The 27,377-nt window shown below is 40.6% G+C and overlaps 1 protein-coding gene across 7 annotated transcripts in view; it reads left to right on the top strand.

Moving 5' to 3' along the window:
• Positions 1–27,377, top strand: part of NUP98 (nucleoporin 98) — a 130,978-nt gene that overhangs the window by 62,564 nt on the left and 41,037 nt on the right. For all 7 annotated transcript variants that reach the window (XM_031653235.1, XM_031653231.1, XM_031653233.1 and 4 more), the window contains exons 13-20: positions 1,098–1,231; positions 5,109–5,296; positions 13,218–13,334; positions 15,607–15,905; positions 18,958–19,071; positions 20,233–20,371; positions 23,997–24,174; positions 25,273–25,437. In XM_031653235.1, the coding sequence (XP_031509095.1) occupies positions 1,098–1,231; positions 5,109–5,296; positions 13,218–13,334; positions 15,607–15,905; positions 18,958–19,071; positions 20,233–20,371; positions 23,997–24,174; positions 25,273–25,437 (1,334 nt within the window). The remainder of the gene's footprint in view (positions 1–1,097; positions 1,232–5,108; positions 5,297–13,217; positions 13,335–15,606; positions 15,906–18,957; positions 19,072–20,232; positions 20,372–23,996; positions 24,175–25,272; positions 25,438–27,377) is intronic.

The raw sequence follows: 27,377 nt of genomic DNA, 5'->3' as shown, positions 1-27,377 counted from the left end.
GGTCAGGAGATCGAGACCATCCTGGCTAACACGGTGAAACCCCGTCTCTACTAAAAAATACAAAAAACTAGCCGGGCGAGGTGGCGGGCGCCTGTGGTCCCAGCTACTCCGGAGGCTGAGGCAGGAGAATGGCGTAAACCCGGGAGGCGGAGCTTGCAGTGAGCTGATATCCGGCCACTGCACTCCAGCCTGGGCGACAGACCCAGACTCCATATTCAAGAAAAAAAAAAAGAAAAAAAAAAATAGAGGCCAGGTGTGGTGGCTGACGCCTGTAATCCCAGCATTTTGGGAGGCCAAGGTGGGCAGATAGCTCAAGTTCAGGAGTTCAAGACTAGCCAAGGCAACACAGCAAAACCTCATCTCTTAAAAAAAAACCCACTCCCGCCCCCCCCCCCCCCCCCCCACACACACAGAAAATTCGCTGTTGTTGGCATGGTGACTCACCCCTGTAGTCCCAGCTACTCGGGAGTCTGAGGTTAGAGGATCACTGGAGCCCAGAGGCAGAGGTTGCAGCAAGCCAAGATCATGCCACTACACTCCAGCCTGGGTGTGTGTGTGTGTGTGCGCGCGCGCACACACACACACACACACACAGTACTTGCCCTGTTGTATATTGTCATATTATTTCCTTTAGACAATTACATACACATACACATGCATGCACACACACGCGCACACACACACACAGTACTTGCCCTGTATACTGTCATATTATTGCCTTTAGACAAACCCGTCTATATGTCTCTAGAAGTCAAAGACTATGGCTTTTTATGCAGCTATTTCAGTGATAGGTATGCATAAAATATTTCATCAGGGTTTAAATTTTCCTTTCTTTGATTAGTAGTGACAGTGAACACTGTGTAAGTGAATTTATGTGAGTACTGTATCTTATGAAATACCTCTTCCTAAATTTTACCTATTAGCTTATTTGATTCTTGATTTTCTTTACAGTTTGCTCTACACACATTCTGCCCCAATGATACCATTGATCTGAACATTTTGAAGACCATTTCTTCAAAAAGAATACTGAACTCTGTGTTACAAGTGCATCGTATCCTTGCATTTATATATAATTTTGTTTTCTTTTTTTAAAAAAGCTTTGACAGATCCAAATGCTTCTGCTGCCCAGCAGGCTGTTCTCCAGCAGCACATCAATAGTCTAACATACTCACCTTTTGGAGACTCTCCTCTCTTCCGGAATCCCATGTCAGACCCTAAGAAGAAGGAAGAGGTAAATTTAAGGATACTTCTGCAAAATATCGTATCAAAGAAAGAGAAACTGAATGTGCAGAATGTAATTTTTTGCATGTATATATTAAGGGATTAAGCAAAGCTAGGCATAATTAATTTTTTAAGACATTATTTCACTCAGCCGGTGGTAAATTATTTTTGCTGTATCTGGACGGTGTTGTAACAGTGAAATGACCACTACACTGAAGATCAGGCCCTGAAATAAGGCAGATATTAATACTCTCATTTTTAATTAAAACAATTTTAAGTTTTTTTCTTTCTGAGATGATGTCTTGCTGGTGTCGAACTCCTAGAAGCAAACCTCCTGCCTCAGTCTCCCAACATGCTGGGATTACAGGTATAAGACACCATGCCCAGCCCTATTGTCATTTTATAAATAAGCAAACTAAGGCTTAGAGAGGCTGACTTTCCTCAAATCATAATGCTCTTAAGTGGCATAACCAAAATCTTAACCTCTTGATTTTTACATAGTTTTGTGTTTAATCTCTTAAAACTCTAGTGTAAAAACATGATCTTTTACTCACATGGTGTTAAAAGTGTAGTCTTTGGTCTGTTTGGTCCTTGTTTTACCACTAATCATCTGTGAGACATTGGAAAATGAGAAAGTCATTTTGCCTCCGTAAATTTGTTTCTTCTGTAAAATGGGGACAGTAATAGTGTTCAATGTTGAGAGCCAAATGAGATAATGCACACCAGGATCATAGTAAATTGCTCAATATACAGAAACTATTTTTCAATCACTTATATCATTACATGTATCCCTCAGCTTTTTATTTTCTGTTTTTTTGTTTTGTTTGGTTTGGTTTGGTTTTTGGTTTGTTTTTTTTTTTAAGAAATGGGATCTACCCAGCGCCGTGGCTCATGCCTGTAATCCCAGCTCTTTGGGAGTCTGAGGCGGGTGGATCCCCTGAGTTCAGAAGTTCTAGACCAGCCTGGTCAACACGGTGAAACCCCGTCTCCACTAAATATGCAAAAATTATCTGGGCATGGTGGTGGGCACCTGTAATCGCAGCTACTTGGGAGGCGGGATAATTGCTTGAACCTGGGAGGCAGAGGTTGCAGTGAGCCAAGATTGTGCCATTGCACTCCAGCCTGGGCAACAAGAGCAAAACTTGGTTTCAAAAAAAAGAAATGGGATCTTACTATGTTCTTAAATTTTATCCTGTAAACTAGATATGAGAAGCAAGATAAGAATATGAAAGTACCTTTTAAAGTGACATGTAAATGATTAGACGAAAATTATTTATGCAGCCTAATTTTAGGTGGCTGAATATGTGTAAGGCATTGTGTTATTAAGTGCTGAGGATACAAAATGAAAATAAACAAGAATTTATTAAGGTTGCTAACCAGTGACAAAGATCAGACAGACAAGCACTTAAATTTACACTGGTTCAGTAGAGTATATGTGATAATAGAAGAGTGTCTGTGGGCCGGGCGCGGTGGCTCAAGCCTGTAATCCCAGCACTTTGGGAGGCCGAGACGGGCGGATCACGAGGTCAGGAGATCGAGACCATCCTGGCTAACACGGTGAAACCCCGTCTCTACTAAAAAATACAAAAAACTAGCCGGGCGAGGTGGTGGGCGCCTGTAGTCCCAGCTACTCGGGAGGCTGAGGCAGGAGAATGGCGGGAACCCGGGAGGCGGAGCTTGCAGTGAGCTGAGATCTGGCCACAGTACTCCAGCCTGGGCGACAGAGCGAGATTCCGTCTCAAAAAAAAAAAAAAAAAGAGTGTCTGTCAATGACGAATGGATAAACAAAATGTTTTATATCTATATGATGGAATATTCAGCCATAAATAGGAGTAAAGTACTGATACATGTTATAACATAAATGAACCTTGAAAACGTAAGTGAAGGCCGGGCACGATGGGCATGGTAGCTCATGTCTTTAATCCCAGCACTTTGGAAGGCTGAGGTGGGCAGATCACCTGAGGTCAGGAGTTCGAGACCAGCCTGACCAACATGGTGAAGCCCCATCTCTACTAAAAAGAAAAATACAAAATTAGCCAGGCATGGTGGCACACGCCCATAATCCCAGCTACTTGTGTGGCTGAGGCAGGAGAATCACTTGAACCTGGGAGGTGGAGATTGCAGTGAGCCGAGATTGCACCATTGCACTCCAGCCGGGACAACAAGAGGGAAACTCCATCTCAAAACAAAAAGAAAGAAAATGTTAAGTGAAAGGAGCCAAGCACAAAAAGTCATATGATTTGATTTATATGCTATACCCAGAATAGGCAAATCCATAGAGAAAGAAAGCAGATTCATAGTTGCAAAGGAAAAGGGAAGAAATTGAGAGGAACTGAGTTTCTTTTTGAAGTCATCAAAGTTTTCAGGAATCAAATAGTGGTGATGGTTGTACAACCTTGTAAATATATTAAAAACTATTGAAGTAGATGCGTTAAAATGCTGAATTCTGTGTCACATGAGTTTTAAGATAAAATTTAAAATATAATAGTGAAAAGATCATAGATGCTTGGATGAATTTGATAAGGCTTTGTTTTCAGAAGAGGAACATTTAACTTTTTTGTGTGGGTATGTAGGACTTGGCAAGTCTAGGTCAAGCATTCCAAACAAAGACAGAATTGTGAAAGATCACAACAATCTGGGAATAACAAAGATTCATTGTTAAGTGTAAACAGGTTGCACTGGGAAGAGAAGAATAAATTGTGACAGGCGAGATATGCTAGACGTTGTTATTTGAAGTGGTTATGTAATCTCATTTATACTGTTAGGAAAACAAATGTAGAACATCCTCAGGATGCTGTATGATATTGTAGAGATGCCATTTGAAGCACCCTGAAATTTAGTTGTGTGTCCTCCACTAACTTGTAGTTTCCTCAGTAATCAGAGGAAGTAACTTTATTTTTATTTCTGGTACCCAGAGTTTGACTTAATGTTTAATTATTAATCTTTACTAAAAGATGAATAAATACAAGCTAGTATCTGTCCTTTTTTTCCCAGAGCGATTTGGATTTCACAGAAGTTGAATATTAATTCATGACAGAGTCTCAGTTTTTCTTGAAGCATAAGATTTTTGGTTTAATTGAAAAGTAATGACTGTGGCTTAGGATTTTTTTGATACCGTGTTTTCATCAAATGAACATACTGTTTTTCAAAGCAGAATAATTGCAAGATGAACTATAGAACGAAGAGAATATTAATATGTTGTATTAGTACATTTTAATTTACAAAACTTTTTTTCAGATTCGTTATCTTTGGTTTTTTTTGGAGAAAGAATCTCGCTCTGTCACCCAGGCTGGAGTGCAGTGGTGTGATCTCAGCTTACTGCAACCTCCACCTCCTGGGTTCAAGCGATTCCCAAGCCTCAGCCTCCCCAGTAGCTGGGATTACAGGTGCACACCACCACTGTCTGGCTAACAGATTCATTATCTTGATTAGATTTTTTAAAATGTCAGACGAATCATTTTAATTAGGGGCTGGAAAGATGAGTACAAATCAGTTCTAGAACGATAAAGACAGTTCTGTTAGCATTCACACATACATACAGATAGTGCATCCCAAATCCAAAATGCTCCAAAATCCAAAACTTTGAGCACTGACGTGACATTCAAAGGAAATGCTCATTGGGACATTTTGGATTTTCACATTTGGGATACTCAACTGGTAAGTGTAATGCAAATATTTCAAAATACAAAAAAATCCAAAATACTTCTAGTCCCAAGCATTTTGGATGAGGGATACTCAACATGTACAAAGTTAGGTGTTAACATCCTTGTTTTATGGGAGCAAGTGAATGGCAAAGATGAGGGTTGAAATCTGGTCTTGTGATTTTTAAGGCCAGTGCAATACATTTAAAGTAAAGTAAAAATTTCCTTGATGCTTTTGTTTTTCAGAGATTGAAACCAACAAATCCAGCAGCCCAGAAGGCTCTTACTACACCTACTCATTATAAATTGACGCCCCGCCCTGCCACTAGAGTCCGGCCAAAGGCTTTACAAACAACAGGCACAGCAAAGTCACATCTTTTTGATGGGCTGGATGACGATGAACCATCCCTAGCCAATGGAGCATTCATGCCCAAGTGAGTTTATTTTTGTTAACAGAAATTAAGTATGAAATACTGATATAAACTAAGTATGAAACAATATACAATTATTTATTTAAATATATTACAGATGTAATACAGTCCACTTTGTTTGTTTTTGTTTTTGAGACAGAGTCTTACTCTCTCGCCCAGGCTGGAGTGCAATGGCATGATCTTTGCTTATTGCAACCTTTGGCTCCTAGGTTCAAATGATTTTCCTGCCTCAGCCTCCTGAGTAACTGGGATTACAGGCGTGTGCCATTACGCCTGGCTAATTTTGTATTTTTAGTAGAAGCGGGGTTTCACCATGTTGGCCAGGCTGGTCTTGAAACCCTGACCTCATGTGATCTGCCAGCTGGCCTCCCAAAGTGCTGGGATTATAGTGCCGAGCCACTGTGCCCAGCCAGTCCACTTTTTTATAATTTGAAAAATACAGAACATCACAGAGAAGAATAAGAGTCCCCCGATCATTCCCAGGGATAACTCATAGTTAGCATAAAAATATTTTGATAAATATGCCTCTTATTTTACATATTCATGATTTTGTTTTGGTTTTGAATAACTAGGGTTTTTTTGGTTGTTGTTTTTAAAAGTTCAGGTCTCCCAGGCTGGAATGCAGTGACTGCAGCCTCAGTCTCCACAGCTCAAGTGATCCTTCCACCTCAGCCTCCCACGTAACTGGAACTATAGGCTTGTGCCACCATGGCTAGCTAATTTTTTTATTTTTGTAGAGATAGGATCTTCCTATGTTGTTCAGTCTGGTGTTGAACTTGGGGGCTCAAGTGATCCAGCCGTCTCAGCCTCCCAAAAGTGTTGGGAATTAGAGGTGTGAGCCACCACATCTGGCCATGTTTTTTGTTTTTTGTTTTTTAAGAGACAGGGTCTCTCTTTTTTGCCCAGGCTAGAATAAAGTGGCATGATCATGGCTTACTGGGCTCAAGCAGTCCTCCCACATGAGCCTCCCAAGTAGCTAGGACTGCAGGTATGCACCACCAGGCCTGGCTATTTGAAAAAAAATTCTTTTGTAGAGATGGTGTCTTGCGTATGTTGCCTAGGCTGGTCTCAAACTGGTGTCAAGCAGTCCTCCCACCTTGGCCTCCCAAATTGCTGGGATTACAGGTGTGAGCCACTGTGCTAAGACTACTTTTTCTTTTTTCTTACAACTCACAATGGTCAAATAGATTAAGAAGAATTTGGCTTTTATTGTTTGTTTGTTTTTTGAGATGGAGTTTTGTTGTTATTGCCCATGTTTGAGTACAATGGCACGATCTTGGCTCACCACAACCTCTCCTTTCCGGGTGCAAGTGATTCTCCTGTATCAGCCTCTCGAGTAGCTGAGATTACAGGCATGCGCCACCATGCCTGGCTAATTTTTTTTTTGTATTTTTAGTAGAGAGGGTTTCTCCATGTTTGTCAGGCTGGTCTCGAACTCCTGACTTTAGGTGATTCCCCTGCCTCGGCCTCCCAAAGTGCTAGGTGTGAGCCACCGTGCCCAGTGTATTTTTTTAAAATACATTATAATTTTATACAAATATAGAACCAAAAATAATTACACAGAAAAAATACAGAAGAGTATGTAGAAAAGTCATTGGTAAACACAGAAAACTACACTTAAATGATGCTTTAGAGCAAATATACCTCAAAGTGTTGATACATGCATGGAACAAAAACCTGAGGAAAATTAAAAATCAGACTATTAACATTTAACATCAGGAGAGAGAATGTCATGGCATGTCATTTCTTGGTTATTTTTCTAGATACACACACACACACACACACACACACACACACAGGCTTTTTTACCAAGTACTTTTCTAGTCAGAAAAAAAGAGGTGGGTTTTTTTGGGTGGAACATTTTGTAAGCTTTGGAGAACAAACAATTTTTTTCACTCCCAATTCTTTGTCTATGAAGGTTAATAAGTTAAAAACATTACATGCAACTTTTTTTTTTTTTTTTTTGAGACGGAGTCTCGCTCTGTCGCCCAGGCTGGAGTGCAGTGGCCGGATCTCAGCTCACTGCAAGCTCCACCTCCCGGGTTTGCGCCATTCTCCTGCCTCAGCCTCCTGAGTAGCTGGGACTACAGGCGCCCGCCACTTCGCCCGGCTAAGTTTTTGTATTTTTTAGTAGAGACGGGGTTTCACCGTGTGAGCCAGGATGGTCTTGATCTCCTGACCTCGTGATCCGCCCGTCTCGGCCTCCCAAAGTGCTGGGATTACAGGCTTGAGCCACCGCGCCCGGCCTGCAACTTTCTTTCCCTAAAAACGTGGTAATCCAGCCGGGCGTGGTGTCTCACGCCTGTAATCCCAGCACTTTGGATGGCCGAGGTGGGCAGATCACCAGAGGTCAGGAGTTCAAGATCAGCCTGGCTAACATGGTGAAACCCCATCTCTACTGAATATACAAAATTAGCTGGGCATAGTTGCGTGCGCCTGTAATCCGAGCTGCTTGGGAGGCTGAGGCAGGAGAACCGCTTGAACTAGGGAGGCAAGGTTGCAGTGAGCTGGGATTGCACCCCCGGACTCTAGCCTGGGTGACAGGGTGAGACTCGGCCTCCAAACAAAAAAGAAAATACGGTAATCTGCTTCACAAAAGGTGGAAAGTCGAATTTTATGTGTTCCTTAGAATATCAGTAAATTATTTTGAAGGCAGGGACTGTGTATTATTTATGTCTGTCCTAGCATTTTATTTATTTATTTTTGAGACAGTCTTGCTCTGTCACGCAGGCTGGAGTGCAGTGGCACGATCTTGGCTCACTGGGTTCAAGTGATTCTCCTGCCTCAACCTCCCAAGTAGCTGGGACTACAGGCGCGTGCCACCACACCCAGCTAATTTTTGTATAGAGACGGGGTTTCGCCATGTTGGCCAGGCTGATCTTGAACTCCTCACCTCAGATAATTCACCCACCTCAGACCCCCAAAGTGCTGGGATTTCAGGTGTGAGCTACCGTGCCCGGTCTTGTCCTAGCATTTTATACACTGTTTTTGCGCAGAGTAGGTAAAAAGGTTTATAGTAGTCTTATCATCAGGTCAGTAGCTCGAGATCAGTTTCACCAGGCCTTAGGATTTTCAGACACACAAGTAGAAAGAAAGGATTAGAGTGGGAGGACATGTATTTTGCTGGTAGTACCATCTGACCTCCTTGGCTTCACTTCTGTGGTGTTGCTGTCAAACGTCATCTTTTTTCTTTCTTTTTTGAGACAAGAGTCTCATGCCGTTGCCCAGCCTGGAGTGCAGTGGTGCAATCACACGTCATTGCACCTTTAACCCTGGGCTCAAGAGATCCTCCCACCTCAGCTCCCAAATAGCTGAGACCACAGGCCCACACCACCATCCCCAGTTAATTTTTTTCTTTTTTCTTTTTTTCTTTTTTTTTTGTAGATATGGGGTCTGCCTTTGTTGCCCAGGGTGGTCTCCAACTCCTGGGCTCAAGCCTCAGCCTCCCGAAGTGTTAGGATTACAGGCATGAGCTACCGTACCCAGCTACCTATCAACGGTCTTAATGTAACAGAAGCATTTTACACAGTTGATCTTGTCCCTCCTCCTTGATTCACTTTCATAATTGTCTTCCAGGACCCCACAATTTCCTAGTTTTCTTCCTGCCTCACTAGTTGCTGCTTCTCAGTCCCCTTTACTGGTTCCTGTTCATTCCACCATCTGTAAATTAGAATACCCTTGGCTCAGTTGTTGATCACATTTTATCTATGCTTATTTCCAAAGTGCTTCAATTTATTCTCGTGGCTTTAAATATCATCTGTAGTCTGATGATTCCCAAATTCTTATCTCCAGCCCAGACCTCTTTCCCAAACTCAAGATTCTTATATCTTACCCTACTCTACATCTTCACTTTGATGTCTAAAAGACATTTATTTAAAATTAACATGTTCATGTCTTCTTTCTCAAACCTGTTCTACCCAAAACCTGTCTCAGATGATTGCATTTCTGTCATTCTAGTTGCTCAGGTCAGAAATTTTGGAATCTTCCTTGACTTTGTCACACATTCCTCATCTAAGTTATCAGCAAATCCTCTTGGTTCTACCCTGTAGATTACTTAGAATCTGTATAGTTCTCACTGCATTCATTGCTATTACCCTAGTGCAAGCCACCACTGTCTCTTGCCTGAATTACCACGATACACTCTTCTGTTTTTATTGTTTTTATTTTTATTTATGTATTTATTTATTTATTTATTTTTGAGACGGAGTCTCTTTCTCGCCCAGGCTGGAGCGCAGCGCAGTGGCCCAATCTCAGCTCACTGCAAGCTCCGCCTCCTGGGTTCACGCCATTCTCCTCCTGCCTCAGCCTCCCGAGTAGCTGGGATTTCAAGCGCCCACCACCACGCCCAGCTTATTTTTTTTTTTTCAGTAGGGACAGGGTTTCACTGTGTTACCCAGGATAGTCTTGATCTCCTGACCTCAAGATCTGCCCACCTCGGCCTCCCAAAGTGCTGGAATTACAGGCGTGAGCCACCGCACCCAGCCCCACTCTTCTGTTTTTACTCTTTTTTGCATCTGATTCTAAACATTGCTACGACAGTGGTCATTTTGAAGCATAAGTCAGATCATTTCCCTTTTCTGCTCAAAACCCTGAAGTGGTTCACATTTTTTTACTCAAATAGCGACCAAAGTGCTTACTTTGGCATATAAAAGTCCTCGAAGGTAGGATTTCCCATTACTGCTCTGAACACATCTACCATTCTCTTCATTGCCTACTCCACTCTAAACTTACTGCTTCCTTGCTCTTATTAGGACAGGATGGGCATGCTATTTATTTGGGCCTTTGCCCCAATTGTTCCCTTTGAAACACTTCTCCTCATATATCCATTTAGCTAACCCTGTCACTCTTTTTTATTTTATTTATTTATTTTTTTTGAGATGGAGTCTTGCTCTGTTGCCCAGGCTGGAGTGCAGTGGTGCAGTCTTGGCTCACTGCAAGCTCTGCCTCCGAGGTTCACGCCATTCTCCTGCCTCAGCCTCCTGAGTAGCTGGAACTACAGACACCCACCACCACGCCTGGCTAATTTTTGTGTTTTTAGTAGAGACGGGGTTTCACCACGTTAGCCAGGATGGTCTCGATCTCCTGACCTGGTGAACCACCCGTCTCAGCTTCCCAAAGTGCTGGGATTACAAGCATGAGCCCCCGTGCCTGGCCAGAATCTCGTCACTCTTTACTCACATGTCACATCAATGAAGACTACTCTGACGACCCTATTTTTGGTTTATTTTTTTGTTTTTGAGACACGGTCTTACTGTGTCACCCTGGCTGGAGTGCAGTGGCGCTGTCATAGCTCACTGCACCCTTGAATTCCTGGGCTCAAGGAATTCTTCTGACTTGGCCTCCTGAGTAGCTGGGACTACAGGTGCGTGCCACCACACCTGGCTAATTTTTGTTATTTTGTAGAGACAGGGTCTTGCTGTGTTGCCCAGGCTGGTCTCAAACTCCTAGCTTCAAGTGATCCTCCCACCTCAGTTTCCTGAGTAGCTGGGACTGTAAGTGCATGCCATTGTCCCTGGCTGATTTTTAAAAAATTTTTTTGTAGAGTAATGTTCCTACTTTTTAGTAGAGATGGTGTTTCACTATGTTACCCAGGCTTGTCTTGAACTCCTGGGCTCACACAATCCTCCCACCTCGGCCTCCTGAAATGCTGAAATTACAGCGCAATCCACCATGCTACCTTTATTTGAAATGTTTATTTACTCTCTCTTCCTACCCCCAACCCCAGTTGCTATGTTTCAGAGCATTGCAGTTATTGTTTTCTGTGATGTTCAAATTTTCTCTCATTTGGCCATTAAGGAGCCCTTTCAGATTGGCTCCTAAGTCCTTTCCACATGCCTCAGTAGTGTTTGGCAACTTTCTTGCTTGTAGGATTAACTGTGTAAAATTTTGTTCAAGAGTTTTGCCCTCTGTGTTCATTAAATTCCACATACTGCCCGCTCCCGCCACCCCCCCCCCCCCCCCACTAGGGCTTTTTTTTTGAGATGATGTCTTCCTGTGTTGGTATAAAGATTATGCTGACCTCATGAACAAACTGGAGAGTATTTCCTCTTTCTATTTTCTAGAGATGTTTGTATAAGGTAATAATTTCTAGCTGGGTACAATGGCTCACATCTGTAATCTCAGCACTTTGAGAGACCAAAGCAGGAGGATCACTAGAGGCCAGTGAGACCAACCTTGGCAACAAAATGAGACCCTGTCTCTGAAAGCAAATTTTTTAAAAAATTAGCCAGACATGATGGCACACGCCGATAGTCCCAGCTATTTGGGAGGCTGAGGTGGGAGCATCACAGGAGCCCAGAAGTTCAAGGTTGCGGTGAGCTATGATACCACCACTGCACTCCAGCCTGTCTCAAAAAGAAAAGTTGGTAATAAAATCTGATGGTAACATCAGATGTTTGGTACTGGTAATGATACATGGGTCTGAAGTAGTATTTATAAGACTATTTGGGAAAAAAGTATTTAAGAGTTAGAGTAGTAGTCAGCTTTTTCTTTTATATTTTGAGTCACTTTTGATAAGTTATAGTTTTATAATATATATTCATTTCAATAACTAAAATTTCAAATTTATTGGCATAAAGTTGTTTAAAGATACCCTTGTCTTTTTTTTTTTTTTTTTTTAATCTCAGTGGCATCTATAGGGACACTCACTTTTTCATTCCTAACATTGATTTTTATTGTGCCGTCTCTTTTTCTGTTTGACCAGGGATCTCCCAATATTACTGGTAATTTCAAATAACTCACTTGTGACGTTACTGATGTTCTCACGCCTGTGATTGTTTCCTGTTTCATCAGTTTTTAATTTATTATATTTTATTAATATTTAATCTTTATCTTGTTCCTTTCTCCTTTCCGCTTTGATTTTCAGCTTTCCTTCTTTCAAATATATGCATTTAAATATGTAATTTTTCCTTTTAGTTCAACTCTGGTTTTTTACGTTTTTGTTATTAATTTCTAGATGAAAAGTAAAAAAGGATGATAGCAGTAGCAATTCTTAGAAATTTGAGAGTTCCTTTAATGGCCCAGTATATTGTTAGTTTGTAAATGTTCCATGTGTACTTGAAAAGAGTGTGTACTCTGTAGTGCACGAATACAGTGCTCTTACATTAGGCTAAGTTAGACCAGCCTGGGCAACCTGGCGAAACCTTGTTTCAACAAAATATTGGCCAGGCATGGTGGTGGGCGCCTATAGTCACCAGCTACTCTGGAAGTTGAGGTGGGAAAATCACCTGAGTCTGGGAAATAAGTCAAGGCTGTAGTGAGCCATAATCAGTGATTGTACCACTACACACCAGCCTGGGTGACATAGCAAGACTCTGTCTAAAAGAAAAAAGAAAGAAACCTGAACTTTTTAGGTGTTTGTGATCGATCATTTACATCATTTGATATCCAGGATTTTTTTGCATCAATACTTTCTTGTCATGTTTTTAAAAAATCTCTCTTTGGGCAAACTGAGGAAAGTAAAAAAAAAACTTTTTAGTCAGCAAATATCCATTTACCTTTTTCATTCAAGACAGCATAATGAGTTCTGTGGTGAGACCGCCATACATTTGCACTGCCAAAAGAGAGAGAGCATTTAGAGAGTATACAGATGATTGAAATACAAACATAGTGTGATGAGTGAGCGAAGTGTCTGGATAAGGTGCTCGGGGCTGGGAGGAGGACAGTTTTCAAGGGGATTTTCCACTGTGACTTGAAGGTGTTTAGCTTTATTCTTCTAAAGACGATAGTGCAGTGTATTTGATGCCTTGTGTTTTGGCTATACAATCCTAGGAAGCGTTTATAAATGAAACTTGTTAGGTTATTCTTAGGTGTACAAGAGTTGAGCAAAAGTACACCATTGGACTCCAGTTTTTAAGATAATGTCTGGGACACATCTGTATGCCTGAGTAATTTTTTTCTTTTTCCTTTGGTTTCTTGTTTATAGGAAGAGCATTAAGAAGTTGGTTTTGAAGAACCTTAATAATAGCAATCTCTTTTCTCCCGTTAATCGTGATTCAGAAAATCTAGCTTCACCATCTGAATATCCAGAAAATGGAGAGAGGTACACTGAATTCTGTTTTGAGTTGTTCTTAGTAGAGAGTCAATCTCATTTTTAAGACATTCTTAGGAGTGTATGAAAATTTTTGAAGTTTGGTGAATATTGCAGAGAAGTATTACAGCTTATGAGCACATAGAAATCAAATCATATTTTTGTGTTTTGAATTCATTAAACCTTAAAATTATTGGAGTTCTGATTCAGTGCTTCAGAACTATTTTGGTATTTGTGTATCTTGTTTTGGACAGGGTTAGCATGTATTTGACACCCTTCAGCCCTTTAAAATAAGGAATATTTTGTCTGATGATTTTCTTTCTTTCTTTTTTTTTTTTTTTTGAGACGGAGTCTCACTCTGTCGCCTAGGCTGGAGTGCAGTGGCATGAGCCAAGATAGCCTCCCATGCTCAGGCGATTCTCCTGCCTCAGCCTCCCATGTAGCTGGAAATACAGGCACCTGCCACCATGCCTGATTAATTTTTGTATTTTCAGTAGAGACAGGGTTTCTTTTTTTTTTTTTTTTAGACGGAGTCTCGCGCTGTGTCACCCAGGCTGGAGTGCAGTGGCGCGATCTCGGCTCACTGCAAGCTCCGCCTCCCAGGTTCACGCCATTCTCCTGCCTCAGCCTCCGAGTAGCTGGGACTACAGGCGCCCGCCACCTCGCCCGGCTAGTTTTTTGTATTTTTAGTAGAGACGGGGTTTCACCATGTTAGCCAGGATGGTCTCGATCTCCTGATCTCGTGATCCACCCGCCTCGGCCTCCCAAAGTGCTGGGATTACAGGCTTGAGCCACCGCGCCCGGCCTAAGACAGGGTTTCACAATGTTAGCCAAGGATGGTCTCGAACTCCTGACCTCAAGTGATCTGTCTGCTTTGGCCTCCTAAAATGTTAGTATTACATGTGTGAGCCACCGTGCCCAGTCTTATACAGTGATTCTTAATAGTTAGGTATATGTTCTTTCATTTTAGAAATTTATTTATTTATTTATTTTGAGGCGGAGTTTTGCTCTTGTTACTCAGGCTGGAGTGCAATGGCACGATCTCGGCTCACTGCATCCTCTGCCTCCCAGGTTTAAGCAATTCTCCTCCCTCAGTCTGCTGAGTAGCTGGGATTACAGGCATGCACCTCCACTTCCGGCTAATTTTTTTTTTTTTTTTGTATTTTTAGTAGAAATGGGGTTTCATCATGTTGGTCAGGCTGTTCTTGAACTCCTGACTCAGGTGATCCACCCACCTCGGCCTCACAAAGTGCTGGGATTACAAATGTGATCTACCACACCCAGCCGAAATTTATTTTTTTTTATAAATACATTTTATAATATAAAGATTATGCATGGGCCGGGCGCGGTGGCTCACACCTGTAATCCCAGCACTTTGGGAGGCCGAGGCAGGCTGCTCACCTGAGGTCGGGAGTTTGAGACCAGCCTGACCAACACGGAGAAACCCCATCTCTACTAAAAATACAAAATTAGCCAGGCATGGTGGCGCTTGCCTGTAATCCCAGCTATTCGGGAGGCTGAGGCAGGAGAATCGCTTGAACCTGGGAGTTGGAGGTTGCAGTGAGCCGAAATCACGCCATTGCACCCAGCCTGGGTGACAAGAGTGAAAACTCTGTCTCACAAAAAAAAAAAAAAAAAAGATTATGCATGAAAGATGTATTCTGTAAACTGCTTATTTCCATTTATTTTGTTAGAAATGCCTTTCCATTATCTGTATGAATATATGTGTCTTTTCTTTTTTAAATGATTGCATAAGTCATTATTGTGAATGTAAGATAACTTGACCAATTCCTTATTAGTGGTCGTTTAGATTATCTGGTATCCCTCTACTCAAAACAGTGCTTCAGTAAAAATCCTCATATGCTGGCACATGTTCTCAGGGCCTCCCGAGGGCTGTATCACGAAAAAGAAAAATAAAGAAACTCGTTGTATAGACACCTTTGCACTCCTATTTTTTTTCTTTTGGATAAAATTCTAGTGTGTTTTTTTAAATTATTATTTACAAAGCATTTTCTAACATTTTGTTGATTGTAATTTTAAAAATCTAACTTTTTTTTGTTAATCTTAAAATTAACCAGTTATTTGATTCCACAAAGGAGAGTATACAATAGAGACAGTAATTATCTGTTTCACAGTACTGCTATAGTAAGTATTAAGTGAATTTTTAATACATGGAACTATCCAGAACAGTGCCAGGCACTTAGTAAAGGCTCAGTATTAGTTAGCTGTTATCATTGTTATTACTACTACAAGAGGTTAAAGTATTATTTCTTTTCCTTTTCAGATTTAGTTTCCTAAGCAAACCTGTTGATGAGAATCACCAGCAGGACGGAGATGAAGATTCCCTAGTGTCACGTTTTTATACTAATCCTATTGCCAAACCTATTCCTCAAACCCCAGAAAGTGCTGGAAATAAACACAACAACAGCAACAGTGTGGATGATACCATTGTTGCATTAAACATGCGTGCTGCTTTGCGAAATGGGCTGGAAGGAAGCAGTGAAGAAACCTCTTTTCATGATGAGTCACTTCAAGATGAACGAGAAGAAATAGAAAATAATTCTTACCATATGCATCCGGCAGGTCAGGTTCAGATTGGTGTTTAATCTCTTACCAGTCATTTGAGATGACTTGCTTGTTGCAGATACTCAACATATGGAAGTCAGCTGTTTGTCATTTTAAGTATTATTTTATGTGATCCCACATAGGAGAGCTTAAATATTTAAACAGTTTTATGCTTCAGTTGATTCCGAGTTCGCATACTCTTTGGACCTTAGAGTATTAAAACTGATACATCTTCAATTATCCTGGTGTAGCCAAAGAACCCAAATTTTATAGCCAAAGAGACTATCCTGATATTTTCCCTAGCCTTGTAAACTCAGGTAGATTGCTTATTGTGATACATCTTCAATTATCCTGGTGTAGCCTAAAGAACCCAAATGTTATAGCCAAAGAGACTATCCTGATATTTCCCATAGCTTTGTAAACTCAGGTAGATTGCTTATTGTTTTTTGTTTGTTTTTTCTTGAGACAGAGTATCACTCTGTCACCCAGGCTGGAGTGCAGTGTCGCAGTCTTGGCTCACTGCAACCTCAACCTCCAGGGATCAGGACCTCTCATCTCAGCCACCCGAGCACCTGGGACTACAAGCACATGATACCACACCCTGTTAATTTTTGCATCTTTTGTTTTGCCATGTTGCCCAGGCTGGTCTCAAACTCCTAGGCTCAAGCGATCCTCCTATCTTGGCCTCCCAAAGTGCTAGAATTACAGGCACGATCCACCATGCCCAGTCCATTTTGGGTGTTTTGTGGTATTCTTGAAGTGTCTGCAAAATTTATATTTAGTTTTCTTATTGCCATTATATATATATTTGGTCACTTAGTATCATAAGGAAAGAACTTTGTACTTTGACATTAAGAATCCCAGGTATCTGGGTGTGGTGGCTCAGCACTTTGGCAGGCTTAGGTGGGAGGATTGTTTGAACCCAGAAGTTTGAAATCAGTCTGGGCAACATAGCAAGACCTGATCTCTACAAATAATTTAAAAGTAATTAGCCAGGTGTGGTGGCACGTACCTGTAGTCACAGCTACTACAGAAGCTGAGGTGGGAGGATTGCTTGAACCCAGGATTCAAGGTTGCAGTGAGCTATGATTATGCCACTGCACTCCAGCCTGGCTGACAGAACAAGATCCTGAAAAAAGAAAAAAAAAAAAAAATCCAGGTGCTTAATCTGTATTTGTGTATGTATATCTACATGAATTTATTATGCTACTATATATCTTTTTAACATGAAGTTTTATATTAGTTCTAGTTTTCTTATTGCTGCCACCCAATTTAGAGTTCCCTTCCAAGAAGCAAGCATACAAGTGGGTGTTGCTGGAGACTGGAATTTGATCTGATGTTGGCCTGAAATACTTTTCTCTCAGAGAGCAAGTTAGCCTTATATCTAACTGCAAGTAGGACAAGGAGTGAATAGAACAAGCAAGCATACCAGTGTTCCACTACTTTCTTTGAGTTTTTCAGTGCTCTGCTTTTTTTTATTTCGTTCTTTTTTTTTTCTATTTTAATTTTTCCTTTCTTCCTTCCTCCCTCCCCTCCTCCCTCCCTCCCGAGTTTCGCTCTTTGTTGCCCAGGCTGGAGTGCAGTGGTGCGACCTCAGCTCACTGCATTCTTCGCCTCCCAGGTTCAAGCGATTCTTCTTCCTCAACCTCCCGAGTAGCTGGGGTTACAACCACCCACCACCACACCCAGCTAATTTTTGTATTTTTAGTAGAGACGGGGTTTCACCATGTTGGCCAGGCAGGTCTCGAACTCCTGACCTCAGGTGATCCGCCTGCCTCGGCCTCCCAAAGTGTTGGGATTACAGGCGTGAACCACAGCGCCTGGCGTAATAGTTCTTTTCCTTTGGCCATCAAATATCACTTACTTTTTTTTGTTTGTTTGTTTTTTTCAGCCAGAGTTTCGCTCTTGTTTCCCAGGCTGGAGTGCAATGGCACAATCTTGGCTCACTGCATCCTCCGCCTCCCGGATTCAAGTGATTCTCCTGCCTCAGCCTCCCAAGTAGCAGGGATTACAGGCCACTGCCACCACACCCGGCTAATTTTTTGTATTTTTAGTAGAGACAGGGTTTCATTATGTTGGCCAGGCTGGTCTCGAGCGCCTGACCTCAGGAAATCCACCTACCTCCGGCTTTCAAACTGCTGGGATTACAGGCATATGAGCCACTGCGCCCAGCCATCACTTACTTTTTTGAGACAGTCTTGCTCTGTTACCTAGTCTGTAGTACAGTGGCACTATCTCGGTTCACTGCAACCTCTGCCTCCTGGGTTTAAGCAATTCTTTTGTGCTTCAGTCTCTTGAGTAGCTGGGACTACAAGCATGTGCCACCACACCCAGCTAATTTTTGTATTTTTGGTAAATAATAGATTTTTGCCATGTTGGCCAGGCTTGTCTTGGACTCCTGACCTCAAGTCATCTACTCACCCCAGCCTCCCAAAGTCCTTGGATTACAGGCGTGAGCCACCTTGCCTGGCTGGATTTTTCATTTTTCTTTTAGCTTTCTATTTGGGAGTGTAAATTTGAAAGATACAAGAGGTTTATGGGAAACAGGCAATGAAACAAGAAGTACTGGGTTTGGAGTTTTATATCTTCTTCTACTGTTAAATTACATTTTAAGCCAACGCAAGTTATTTCCACTGTAGGTTTTGGTATCCTTGTGTGTCAAATAAAAGAAAAAGCAGATTAAGCCTTTCTCAGAGTGTTTTATGGGATACCTTTTACAGTCTGGGATGTTAATGGATATTCTTTGAAAAGAATGTTCTGTGGTTAAGTCTGGAAAAACACGAGGCTAAGCAGAGTTTAATAGGCTATTTACTGTAAGATTTAGACTCTTTGTTGTATCATATGTATGTTCTTCAAACCTATTTGACCATGAAGCTTTTTACACACACACACACACACACACACACACACACACACACACACCCCTTCTCCTAGGAATCATGTTTGGTAGAAAATTAGTTTGGAAAAATTGTGCATTCTGATATATTTTATCTTTATACGATGATTTAGTTGCTGATTATTTCAGGTTATTTATTTATTTTTTCTGTTATTATTATTTTTTTTGTCACAGGTATTGTTCTCACTAAGGTTGGTTACTATACTATTCCATCTATGGATGACCTTGCTAAAATTACCAATGAAAAAGGAGAGTGCATTGTCTCTGACTTCACTATTGGTCGGAAAGGTAAGTGTGAGTTTAGCATTTAGTGATTAAGCCAGAGAGTAGCACCTTATTTTTGTAATTAGGGGAAGCTTTTGGTAGCTGAATCTGTGTTTTCCTACATTTGGGCCCACCTTGGCCTGAATCTTAGATACTTTGATTGATAAGTAATAAAACAACAAAGACTGGAACCATGTAAAATTTTTTTTTTTTTTTTTTTTTTTTTTTTTTTCTGTTGAGATGGGTTCTTGCTACATTACCTGGCAGATCTCAACTGCTGGGCTCAAGCATTTCTCCTGCCTCAGCCTCCTGAGAAGCGCAGAGCCATATGATATTCTTTGGGCTTAGATATACCTGTTTGGTGCTAGTAACTATTTGGGTCATTTTAATCTTCTGTAATTAAAGAAAATACTGGAAATACCAAGAACTACTGAGAAAATTGAATAGTAGGCAAGAGATGTGTAACACTTAGCATCAACTTCATGTTATTAAGTTATTACTGATAATTTTCTTATAGGGAATGTCACTGTGCTATATTGTATTAAAAAGAGCTCAGGCATTTTAAGCCATATGCCAGGCCAAGTACAAAGGTTTGTTTATGTAACAGCATTGTAGATAGATGGGAAGAGATTTAAGAAGGTTGTTTTGAGGTTAATGGAAGTTTTATAAAAATGCAGATGTTAGGCCTGTCGCAGTGACTCACGCCTGTAATCCTAGCGCTTTGGGAGGCCGAGGTAAGAGGATCACTTGAGCTCAGGAGTTCCAGACCAGCCTGGGCAACATAGTGAGACCTCACCTTTACCAAAAAGTAAAGAAAATTAGCCAGGCATGGTGATAAGTGCTTGTAGTCTCAGCTACTTGGGAGGCTGAGGTGGGAGGATTGCTTTAGTTTAGGAGGTTCAGGCTGCAGTGAGCCAGGACCACTGCACTCCAGTCTGGTCAACAGAACAAGACCTCACCAAAAAAAGAAAAAAGAAAAGAGAAATACAGATGTTAAATCAGGTAACAACATAATTGAAGTTACTCCCTAAGTCCCCATTCTTACCAGTCTAGGAATTGCTGGATGATTTAAAATACTAATATTTAAAACTGTCTTCTCCTTGTGATTGTTTAATCACTATAGTTGTAAAGTAGGTATTTGCCTTTATACAGAATGAATTTTTAACTATTTGCTCTGATTTATAGGTTATGGTTCAATCTATTTTGAAGGAGATGTGAATTTGACAAATCTAAATTTGGATGATATTGTGCATATCCGAAGGAAAGAAGTAATTGTCTACTTAGATGATAACCAAAAACCGCCTGTGGGTGAAGGGCTAAATAGGTAAGAGTTTATGTATATCAGAAAATTATCAGCTAAATCATAGTTTTTTTTTCTGTCAACATAAATGTGTTTAGATGTATGCTTCTGTAGCTTGCTTTCCTTACTAGAGTACATATATTGTCTCTGACTTAAAAGTATAAATGGCAAAGAAATGCTATGTTATGATTTTGAACTCCTTTTCCCTGATTTTATTTTTCTAATTTTTTTTTTTTTAACATCCCTTGGATTCTATTTTATTTTATTTTATTTCATTTCTTTTTTTTTTTGAGACGGAGTTTCGCTCTTGTTGCCCAGACTGTAGTATAGCAGAATAACATCAGTTTACTGCAATCTCCAACTCCCAGGTTCAAGCGATTCTCCTACCTCAGCCTCCCAAGTAGCTGGGATTGTAGGCGCCCACCACCGTGCCTGGCTAATTTTTGTATTTTCAGTAGAGACAGGGTTTTACCATGTTGGCCAGGCTGGTCTTGAGCTCCTGACCTCAAGTGATCCTCCCACCTCAGCCTCCCAAAGTGCTGGGATTACAGGTGTGAGCCACTGTGCCCAGCCTCCCTGATTTTATTGGGTCCAACTGCTAATTTCAAAAACTCTTTTTAATAGTGTTTTGCTTTATTCCTGTTTCTGCTGTGGCTATACTTAACTCTCTATTTTAGTGTGAGAGCCTAGCTTCTAATATAATATCTCTTTAGTCAAGTGAAAGGTCTGTAGTTAAAAATCATTTATCTTTATAACCTACCAACCCTGAATCAGGAAGAGATAGAAAATCTGAGCAGATCGATCGATCCTTTGCTTTGCTTTACTTTGCTCTACTGTGCTGTGCTCTGCTTTCCCTTCCTTTTTTGTTTTCCTTTTCCTTTCCTTTCCCCTCCTTTCCCTTTCCTCTTCCCCTTCCCCTTCTTTTCTTTTCCCTTTCTCCTCTTTCTTTCTTTTCTTTCTTTCTTCTTTCGTGACAGGGTTTCACTCTTTTGCCCAAGCTGGAGTTCAGTCTTAGCTCACTGCAACCTCTGCCTCCTGGGTTCAAGTGATTTCCTGCCTCAGCCTCCAGAGTGGCTAGGATTATAGGTGCCCGCCACCATGTGCAGCTAATATTTGTATTTTTAGTAGAAACAGGGTTTCGCCATGTTGCCCAGGCTGGTCTCAAACTCCTGACCTCAGGTGATCCACCCACTTCGCCTCCTGAATAGCTGTGACCACAGGGATGCACCACCATGCCCGGCTAGTTTTTGTATTTTTTGTAGAGATGAGGTTTTGCCATGTTGCCTGCCCAGGCCGGTCTCAGACTCCTGAGCTGAAGTTTTTGGCCTGCCTTGGCCTCCCAAATTGTTGGGATCATAGGTGTAAGCCACCTTGCCCACCCTTAAATGATTTTCAGTAAGGTATAAAAATTACTTGGGGGTAGAGTGGTGTGGGGCACACATAAAAAAACTAAAAAAAAGAAAAATATTTGATCGGGAGAAGACAATCTCTGCAACAAAGGATGCTGGCAAACTGGATATCCACATACAAAAGAGTGAAGTTACATCATATACAAAGATTAACCCAAAATGGATAAAATACCTAAGTGTAGGATCCAAAAATGTACAACTCTCAAAAGAAAACACAGAGGAAAAGCTTCATAACATTGGTTTTGGCAATGATTTCTCAGATACAACATCAAAAAGTGCAAGCAACAAAAGCAAAAATAGACAAATGATACTCTATCAAACTGGAAACCTTCTGCACAGCAAAAGACAAGTGAAAAGGCAACCTATAAGAATAGGAGAAAATATGTGCCAGTCATATTTGATAAGAAGTTAATAGCCAGAATGTAAAGAATCCTGCGATTCAACAGCAACAACAAAATAATAACCCATTTAAAAAAAGAGCAAAGAAAATGGGTGCAGTGGCTTATGCCTGTAATCCCGGCACTTTGGGAGGCGGAGAAGTGAGGATTGCTTGAGGCCAGGCTGGTCTCGAACAGAGGTTACAGCGAACTGTGATCATGCCACTTCATTCCTCCCTGGGCGAGAGAGGGAGACCATGTCTCTGAAAACAAAAAACAAGAAAATATTGGCAAAGGACTTGAATTGACATTTCTCCAAAGATACACAAATGACCAAGAAGTACATGAAAAGATGCCCAACATCACTAATCATTAGAGAAATGCAAATCAAACCACAATGAGGTACCATACCCATTAGGACGGTTACCAGAAAAAAAGATGGCCAGACGCGGTGGCTCATGCCTATAATCCCAATACTTTGGGAGGCCGAGGCAGGTGGATCACTTGAGCCCAGTCTGGCCAACATGGCAAAACCCTGTCTCTATGAAAAGTACAAAAATTAGCCAGGTGTGGTGGTGGGCGCCTGTAGTCTCAGCTACTTGGGAGGCTGAGGTACGAGACTCACTTGAACTTGGGAGGCAGAGGTTGCAGTGAGCTAAGAATGTGCCACTGCACTCCAACCTGGGTGACAGAGCGAGACTCAGTCTAACAAGAAATTAACATGTGTCTGCCAATGTGGAGAAATTGGAACCTTTGTGCGCCATTGGCTGGAATGTATAACAGTGCAGCCACTGTAGAAGACAGTATGGTGGTTCCCGTAAGAGTTAAAAAGAGAGTTACTGTCTGTCCAGCAGCTCCACTTCTGGGTATATATGCAAAATTGAAAGCAGGATTTCAAGCATTTGTATGCCCGTGTTCATAGCAACACTATTCACAACAGCCAGTAGGTAAAAGTCGCCCAAATGTTCACTAATAAGTGAATGGGTAAACAATGTGATATATACATGCAATAAAACACTATTCAGTCTCCAGAGAAGATTAACATGGCCCCACAGAAGGATAACACACAAATTCGTGAAGTGTTCTGTATTTTTTATTTTAAAAATTTAAAAATATATGTTATTCAGCCTCAGGAAGCAAATTGTGATATATGCTACAACATGGATGAACCTTGAGGACACACTAAGTGAAGTAAGCCAGTCACAAAAAGTCAAATAGTATATTGTAATGTATCTGGGATAAGTCAACTTCATAGAAACAAAGTAGAGTGGTATTTGCCAGGGGATCCAGGAAGCAGGAAATGGAGAGCAGCATCTGCCTATTACATCCTAGTCACTGTGTTTAGGTGTAAGGCATACAAAATGAATAGGATACAGCACTTGAACTCTGGTGTTAATATTAGAAGTGGTACACTACCACTCTTGTAGTCATCTTCACACCAATATTCCTCATACTTCATTTTTGAAGCATTTGTTTTTAGTAAATAGGTAGTAGCTGTTTTTTATTATTACATAGTACAGTAACCCTTTAAGACCTACATAAGACTTGGTTCGTACCACTGGACTTTAACTTAAGTTAGTGATTCCTAGCTGAAGTGTGAAAATTAGATTGGAAATAATTGATGTACTGTGGTAATTTAAATAAATGTGATCTGACTCTAGAACCAGATACTGAGTTAGTCAGTGTAGGAGTGACTCCTTGCTCTTAGGCTTATGGGGCAAAATTCACTTTATGACGCATGCAGAATAATTCCAAGGCAACATAGTTACCATTATTCACTATTTATGTGTTAGGTGGCTTTCTGGTCTTATATATGAAGCGTTTTTACTTTAACTGGTTACTTTAATTGGTTATGTTTTACAGGAAGGCTGAAGTTACATTGGATGGAGTTTGGCCAACAGATAAAACATCTCGTTGTTTAATAAAGAGCCCAGATCGCCTTGCTGATATCAACTATGAAGGAAGATTGGAAGCAGTTTCAAGGAAACAGGGAGCTCAATTCAAAGAATACCGGCCTGAAACTGGTTCTTGGGTGTTTAAGGTATAGTCATTTAACCCAGTTCAGACTTTATAATTATAAACTATATTTGGGGTCATAAAACATTTATGTTGGAAGAGATCCTTTCCTAAATTCTATTGATTGATTGATGGGGGTCTTGCTTTGTTGCTCAGGCTGGAGTACAATGGTAGGATCATAGCTCCCTGCAGCCTCAAACTCCTGGGCTAAAGCAATCCTTCTGCCTCAGCCTCCCAAGTAGCTGGGACTGCAGGCATGAACTACCATGCCTGGCTACTTTTTAAAAATTTTTGTAAAGATGGGATTTCTCAGTGTTGACAAGGCTGGTCTCCAACTCCTGGGATCAAGCAATCTTCCCTCCTTGGCCTCCCAGAAGTACTGTGATTACAGGTGTAAGCCACTGCACCCAGCCAAATTCTCTAAATTTATTTTTTTTAATTTGGAAAGAGATGTACAGATACATTATGATTCGCTCCAAGCTACAAACCTAGTTAAAATTCAGCGGTAATGAGCTCTTGTAAACTCTGTGGGCTCATGATTGAAGTCCTCTACCCACCTCCTATGAGGATTTATAAATACATTTCTAAGGTATAGTTTTTCTAATGTTTGTTATCATTAGGGACTTCAGTAATTCATCAGGCAGTTTTCTGTTGGATCAACTCTTCCTATGTAATTGTCATTCTTACTTTTAAAGATTTTTGGAGATGAAGAGGTTGACTGTCCTTAGTAGTTTAACCCAATGATTTCCTCCCATTCTGGGCTGGTTGAATTTAACTTGTTAAAGGCCCTTGTGTAGATAGAGGATAACAGACAATATTTGTCTGTGAAAATCATAAGTCTTTGGATTAAGTTTCCTATATTAATGATTACAGTTTTAAGTGACATTTTAATGTATATTATGTAATATTTATTAATTTACTAGTGTGAGCAACTAGTACATACATCAGACGTCTTCTAAATCTTACACAGAAGTGTGATAGGTGACATATTTTGCTTCAAATACTTTGATATTTCTCCCTTTTTCTTTCTTTTTTCTTAAGGTAATGCTGCAAGATTGCAAATGGCAGGTATTGTGAAAGCATAATGTTTAAGTTGATTTTGTGGGGTTCCTCTCTTCCTTAGGTCTCCCATTTTTCTAAATATGGCCTTCAGGATTCTGATGAAGAGGAGGAGGAGCATCCATCTAAAACTAGTACAAAGAAGTTGAAGACTGCTCCTTTGCCTCCTGCAGGCCAGACTACCCCCTTGCAGATGGCTCTTAATGGCAAACCTGCACCTCCACCTCAGGTAGAGAAAGGACAGTGAATTTGAATGGAATCCATGATACCGAAGTTGAAAGCAAGTCATTCAGCTAATACAAAGCTGTTTTATGACCCTTGGAACTTTGAAGAGTACAAACATTGGCAGTCACGTTGAAACAAGTACAAGGGAGGGCGTGAGGTCGTGCAGGCGTCTGTCTTTTTCCTTGAGAGATTTAAATAATTATCTTGCTGTTTGGATTATTCCTCTACACATTGTCATTTTTAAACCCTTCATTCTCTCATTTGGATTTGCTGAATTCTCTGCTCAGTGATTAACTTAAGATTTGCTCATGTGGGTTCATGCACAGTAAATTCTGCTTTTATGGAATACCTGATGTGCAGTTTAATCTTTTTCTTTACCTCCATGTTTTTTAAAAGTTAAATTAGCTTTCTGAAAGGGTTTTTGATCTCCATTTTTTTCAAATTGTTTACGTATACTTGGGTAACCTTGTTATTTGTATTTTAATAGTACATAATCTTTATGAAAAATAGTTTTGGAATGTAAATGAATTATTTGGCTTGGGGAGATTAGGGCCTACATTATTTATCACAATTACTTGTATCATTGATACGGGATTTCTTTGTAAAGCATCCTCTACCTCTCAGCTGCTGAAAGCTAGACCTTTGGGATTTTCCATGCTATAATTCTTATGGCTGCTGAAATGTGTGTTTTTTATGATTTATTAAATAATCTCTTGGGAGGCATTTCTGGAGAATGTGTGTATATACATGTTTGCGCGTACAGGGTGAGGGGAGGGTATGATAAATATGGGAAACTGAAAATATATTGACTTTTATGTTTATAATCTTTGTAGCATTTAGAATGCCCCTAAGAAATCTCCATTGACAAATGAAATGCTATAAGTAGACTTGGTTTTCCAGTTATCCATATTCATTTTGTCTCATATGCTTTGTATCATCTCCTTCTTTCCTAATTTTTTATAATCTTACATATATATATATTTCTTATAAATATATATATTTCTGAGGGAAAGAGTCAGATGGCCTTATTTTCTGTAATAAAAGTAATATGTAGGATCTTAAAGATACCTCTTTACAGTTGGCCCAACTGAAAAAGAAAAGCTTCATTTATGGACAGACAGGAAAATGTTTGTAATGTTGACAATGAGTAGTTTCCAGGTTCTTTAATTGCCAGAATAGAAATAGTAGAAAAATAACTATAAACTCCTATATTGACACTTGTGTATGTAAGAGCTCTTTGAAAAATTGAGCACCCAAAAATATCAGATCAAGGTTCTAGCAAAAAGAGGTAGTAAGGATTTAAAATGGGCAAGTAGCTTTTTTTTTTTTTTTTTCACTTTTTTTTTCCTTCAGAAAGAGTCTCACTCTGTTGCCCAGGCTGGAGTGCACTGGAGCAGTCTCGGCTCACTGTGGCCTCTGCCTCCCAGGTTCAAGCAGTCTCATTCCTCAGCTTCCCAAGCATCTGGGACTACAGGGCCGCACCACCATGCTCATTTAATTTTTTGTTTTTAGTAGAGATTGGATTTTGCCATGTTGGCCTCAACTCATGTTGTCTTGAGCTCCTGGCCTCAAGTGATCCTCCCACCTTGGCCTCCCAAAGTGCTGGGATTACAGGCGTGAATTACCACACCTAGCCTGAAATGGGCAAGTAGCTTTGACTGAGGAAGTGGAAATGGGCTTTGACCTTTTGGTTGGGAAGAGCAGAAATGAGAGAAATGGATAGAGGTATTTAGATATCCAGACTTTAGGTTTTGTTTACTTGTATTATTTTCGAAGGCCTTGAGCTTGGTATGTTGGAGCAGAAATGTAGGACTCTAGAGAATTCTTTCATATTTATTGCTCTCTGACCCAAGTGAGGCAGATGGGAAATGCCAGTGGGTTTGTTATTAGCACCAAAGACCCTACATTTTACTTGGCATGGGGAAACTACTTGTGCCATTTGAG

This window comes from Papio anubis, chromosome 12 (genome assembly GCF_008728515.1).
Source record: "Papio anubis isolate 15944 chromosome 12, Panubis1.0, whole genome shotgun sequence".
Classification (NCBI taxonomy): Eukaryota; Metazoa; Chordata; class Mammalia; order Primates; family Cercopithecidae; genus Papio; species Papio anubis.
This window is presented reverse-complemented; position numbering and strand designations above follow the sequence as displayed.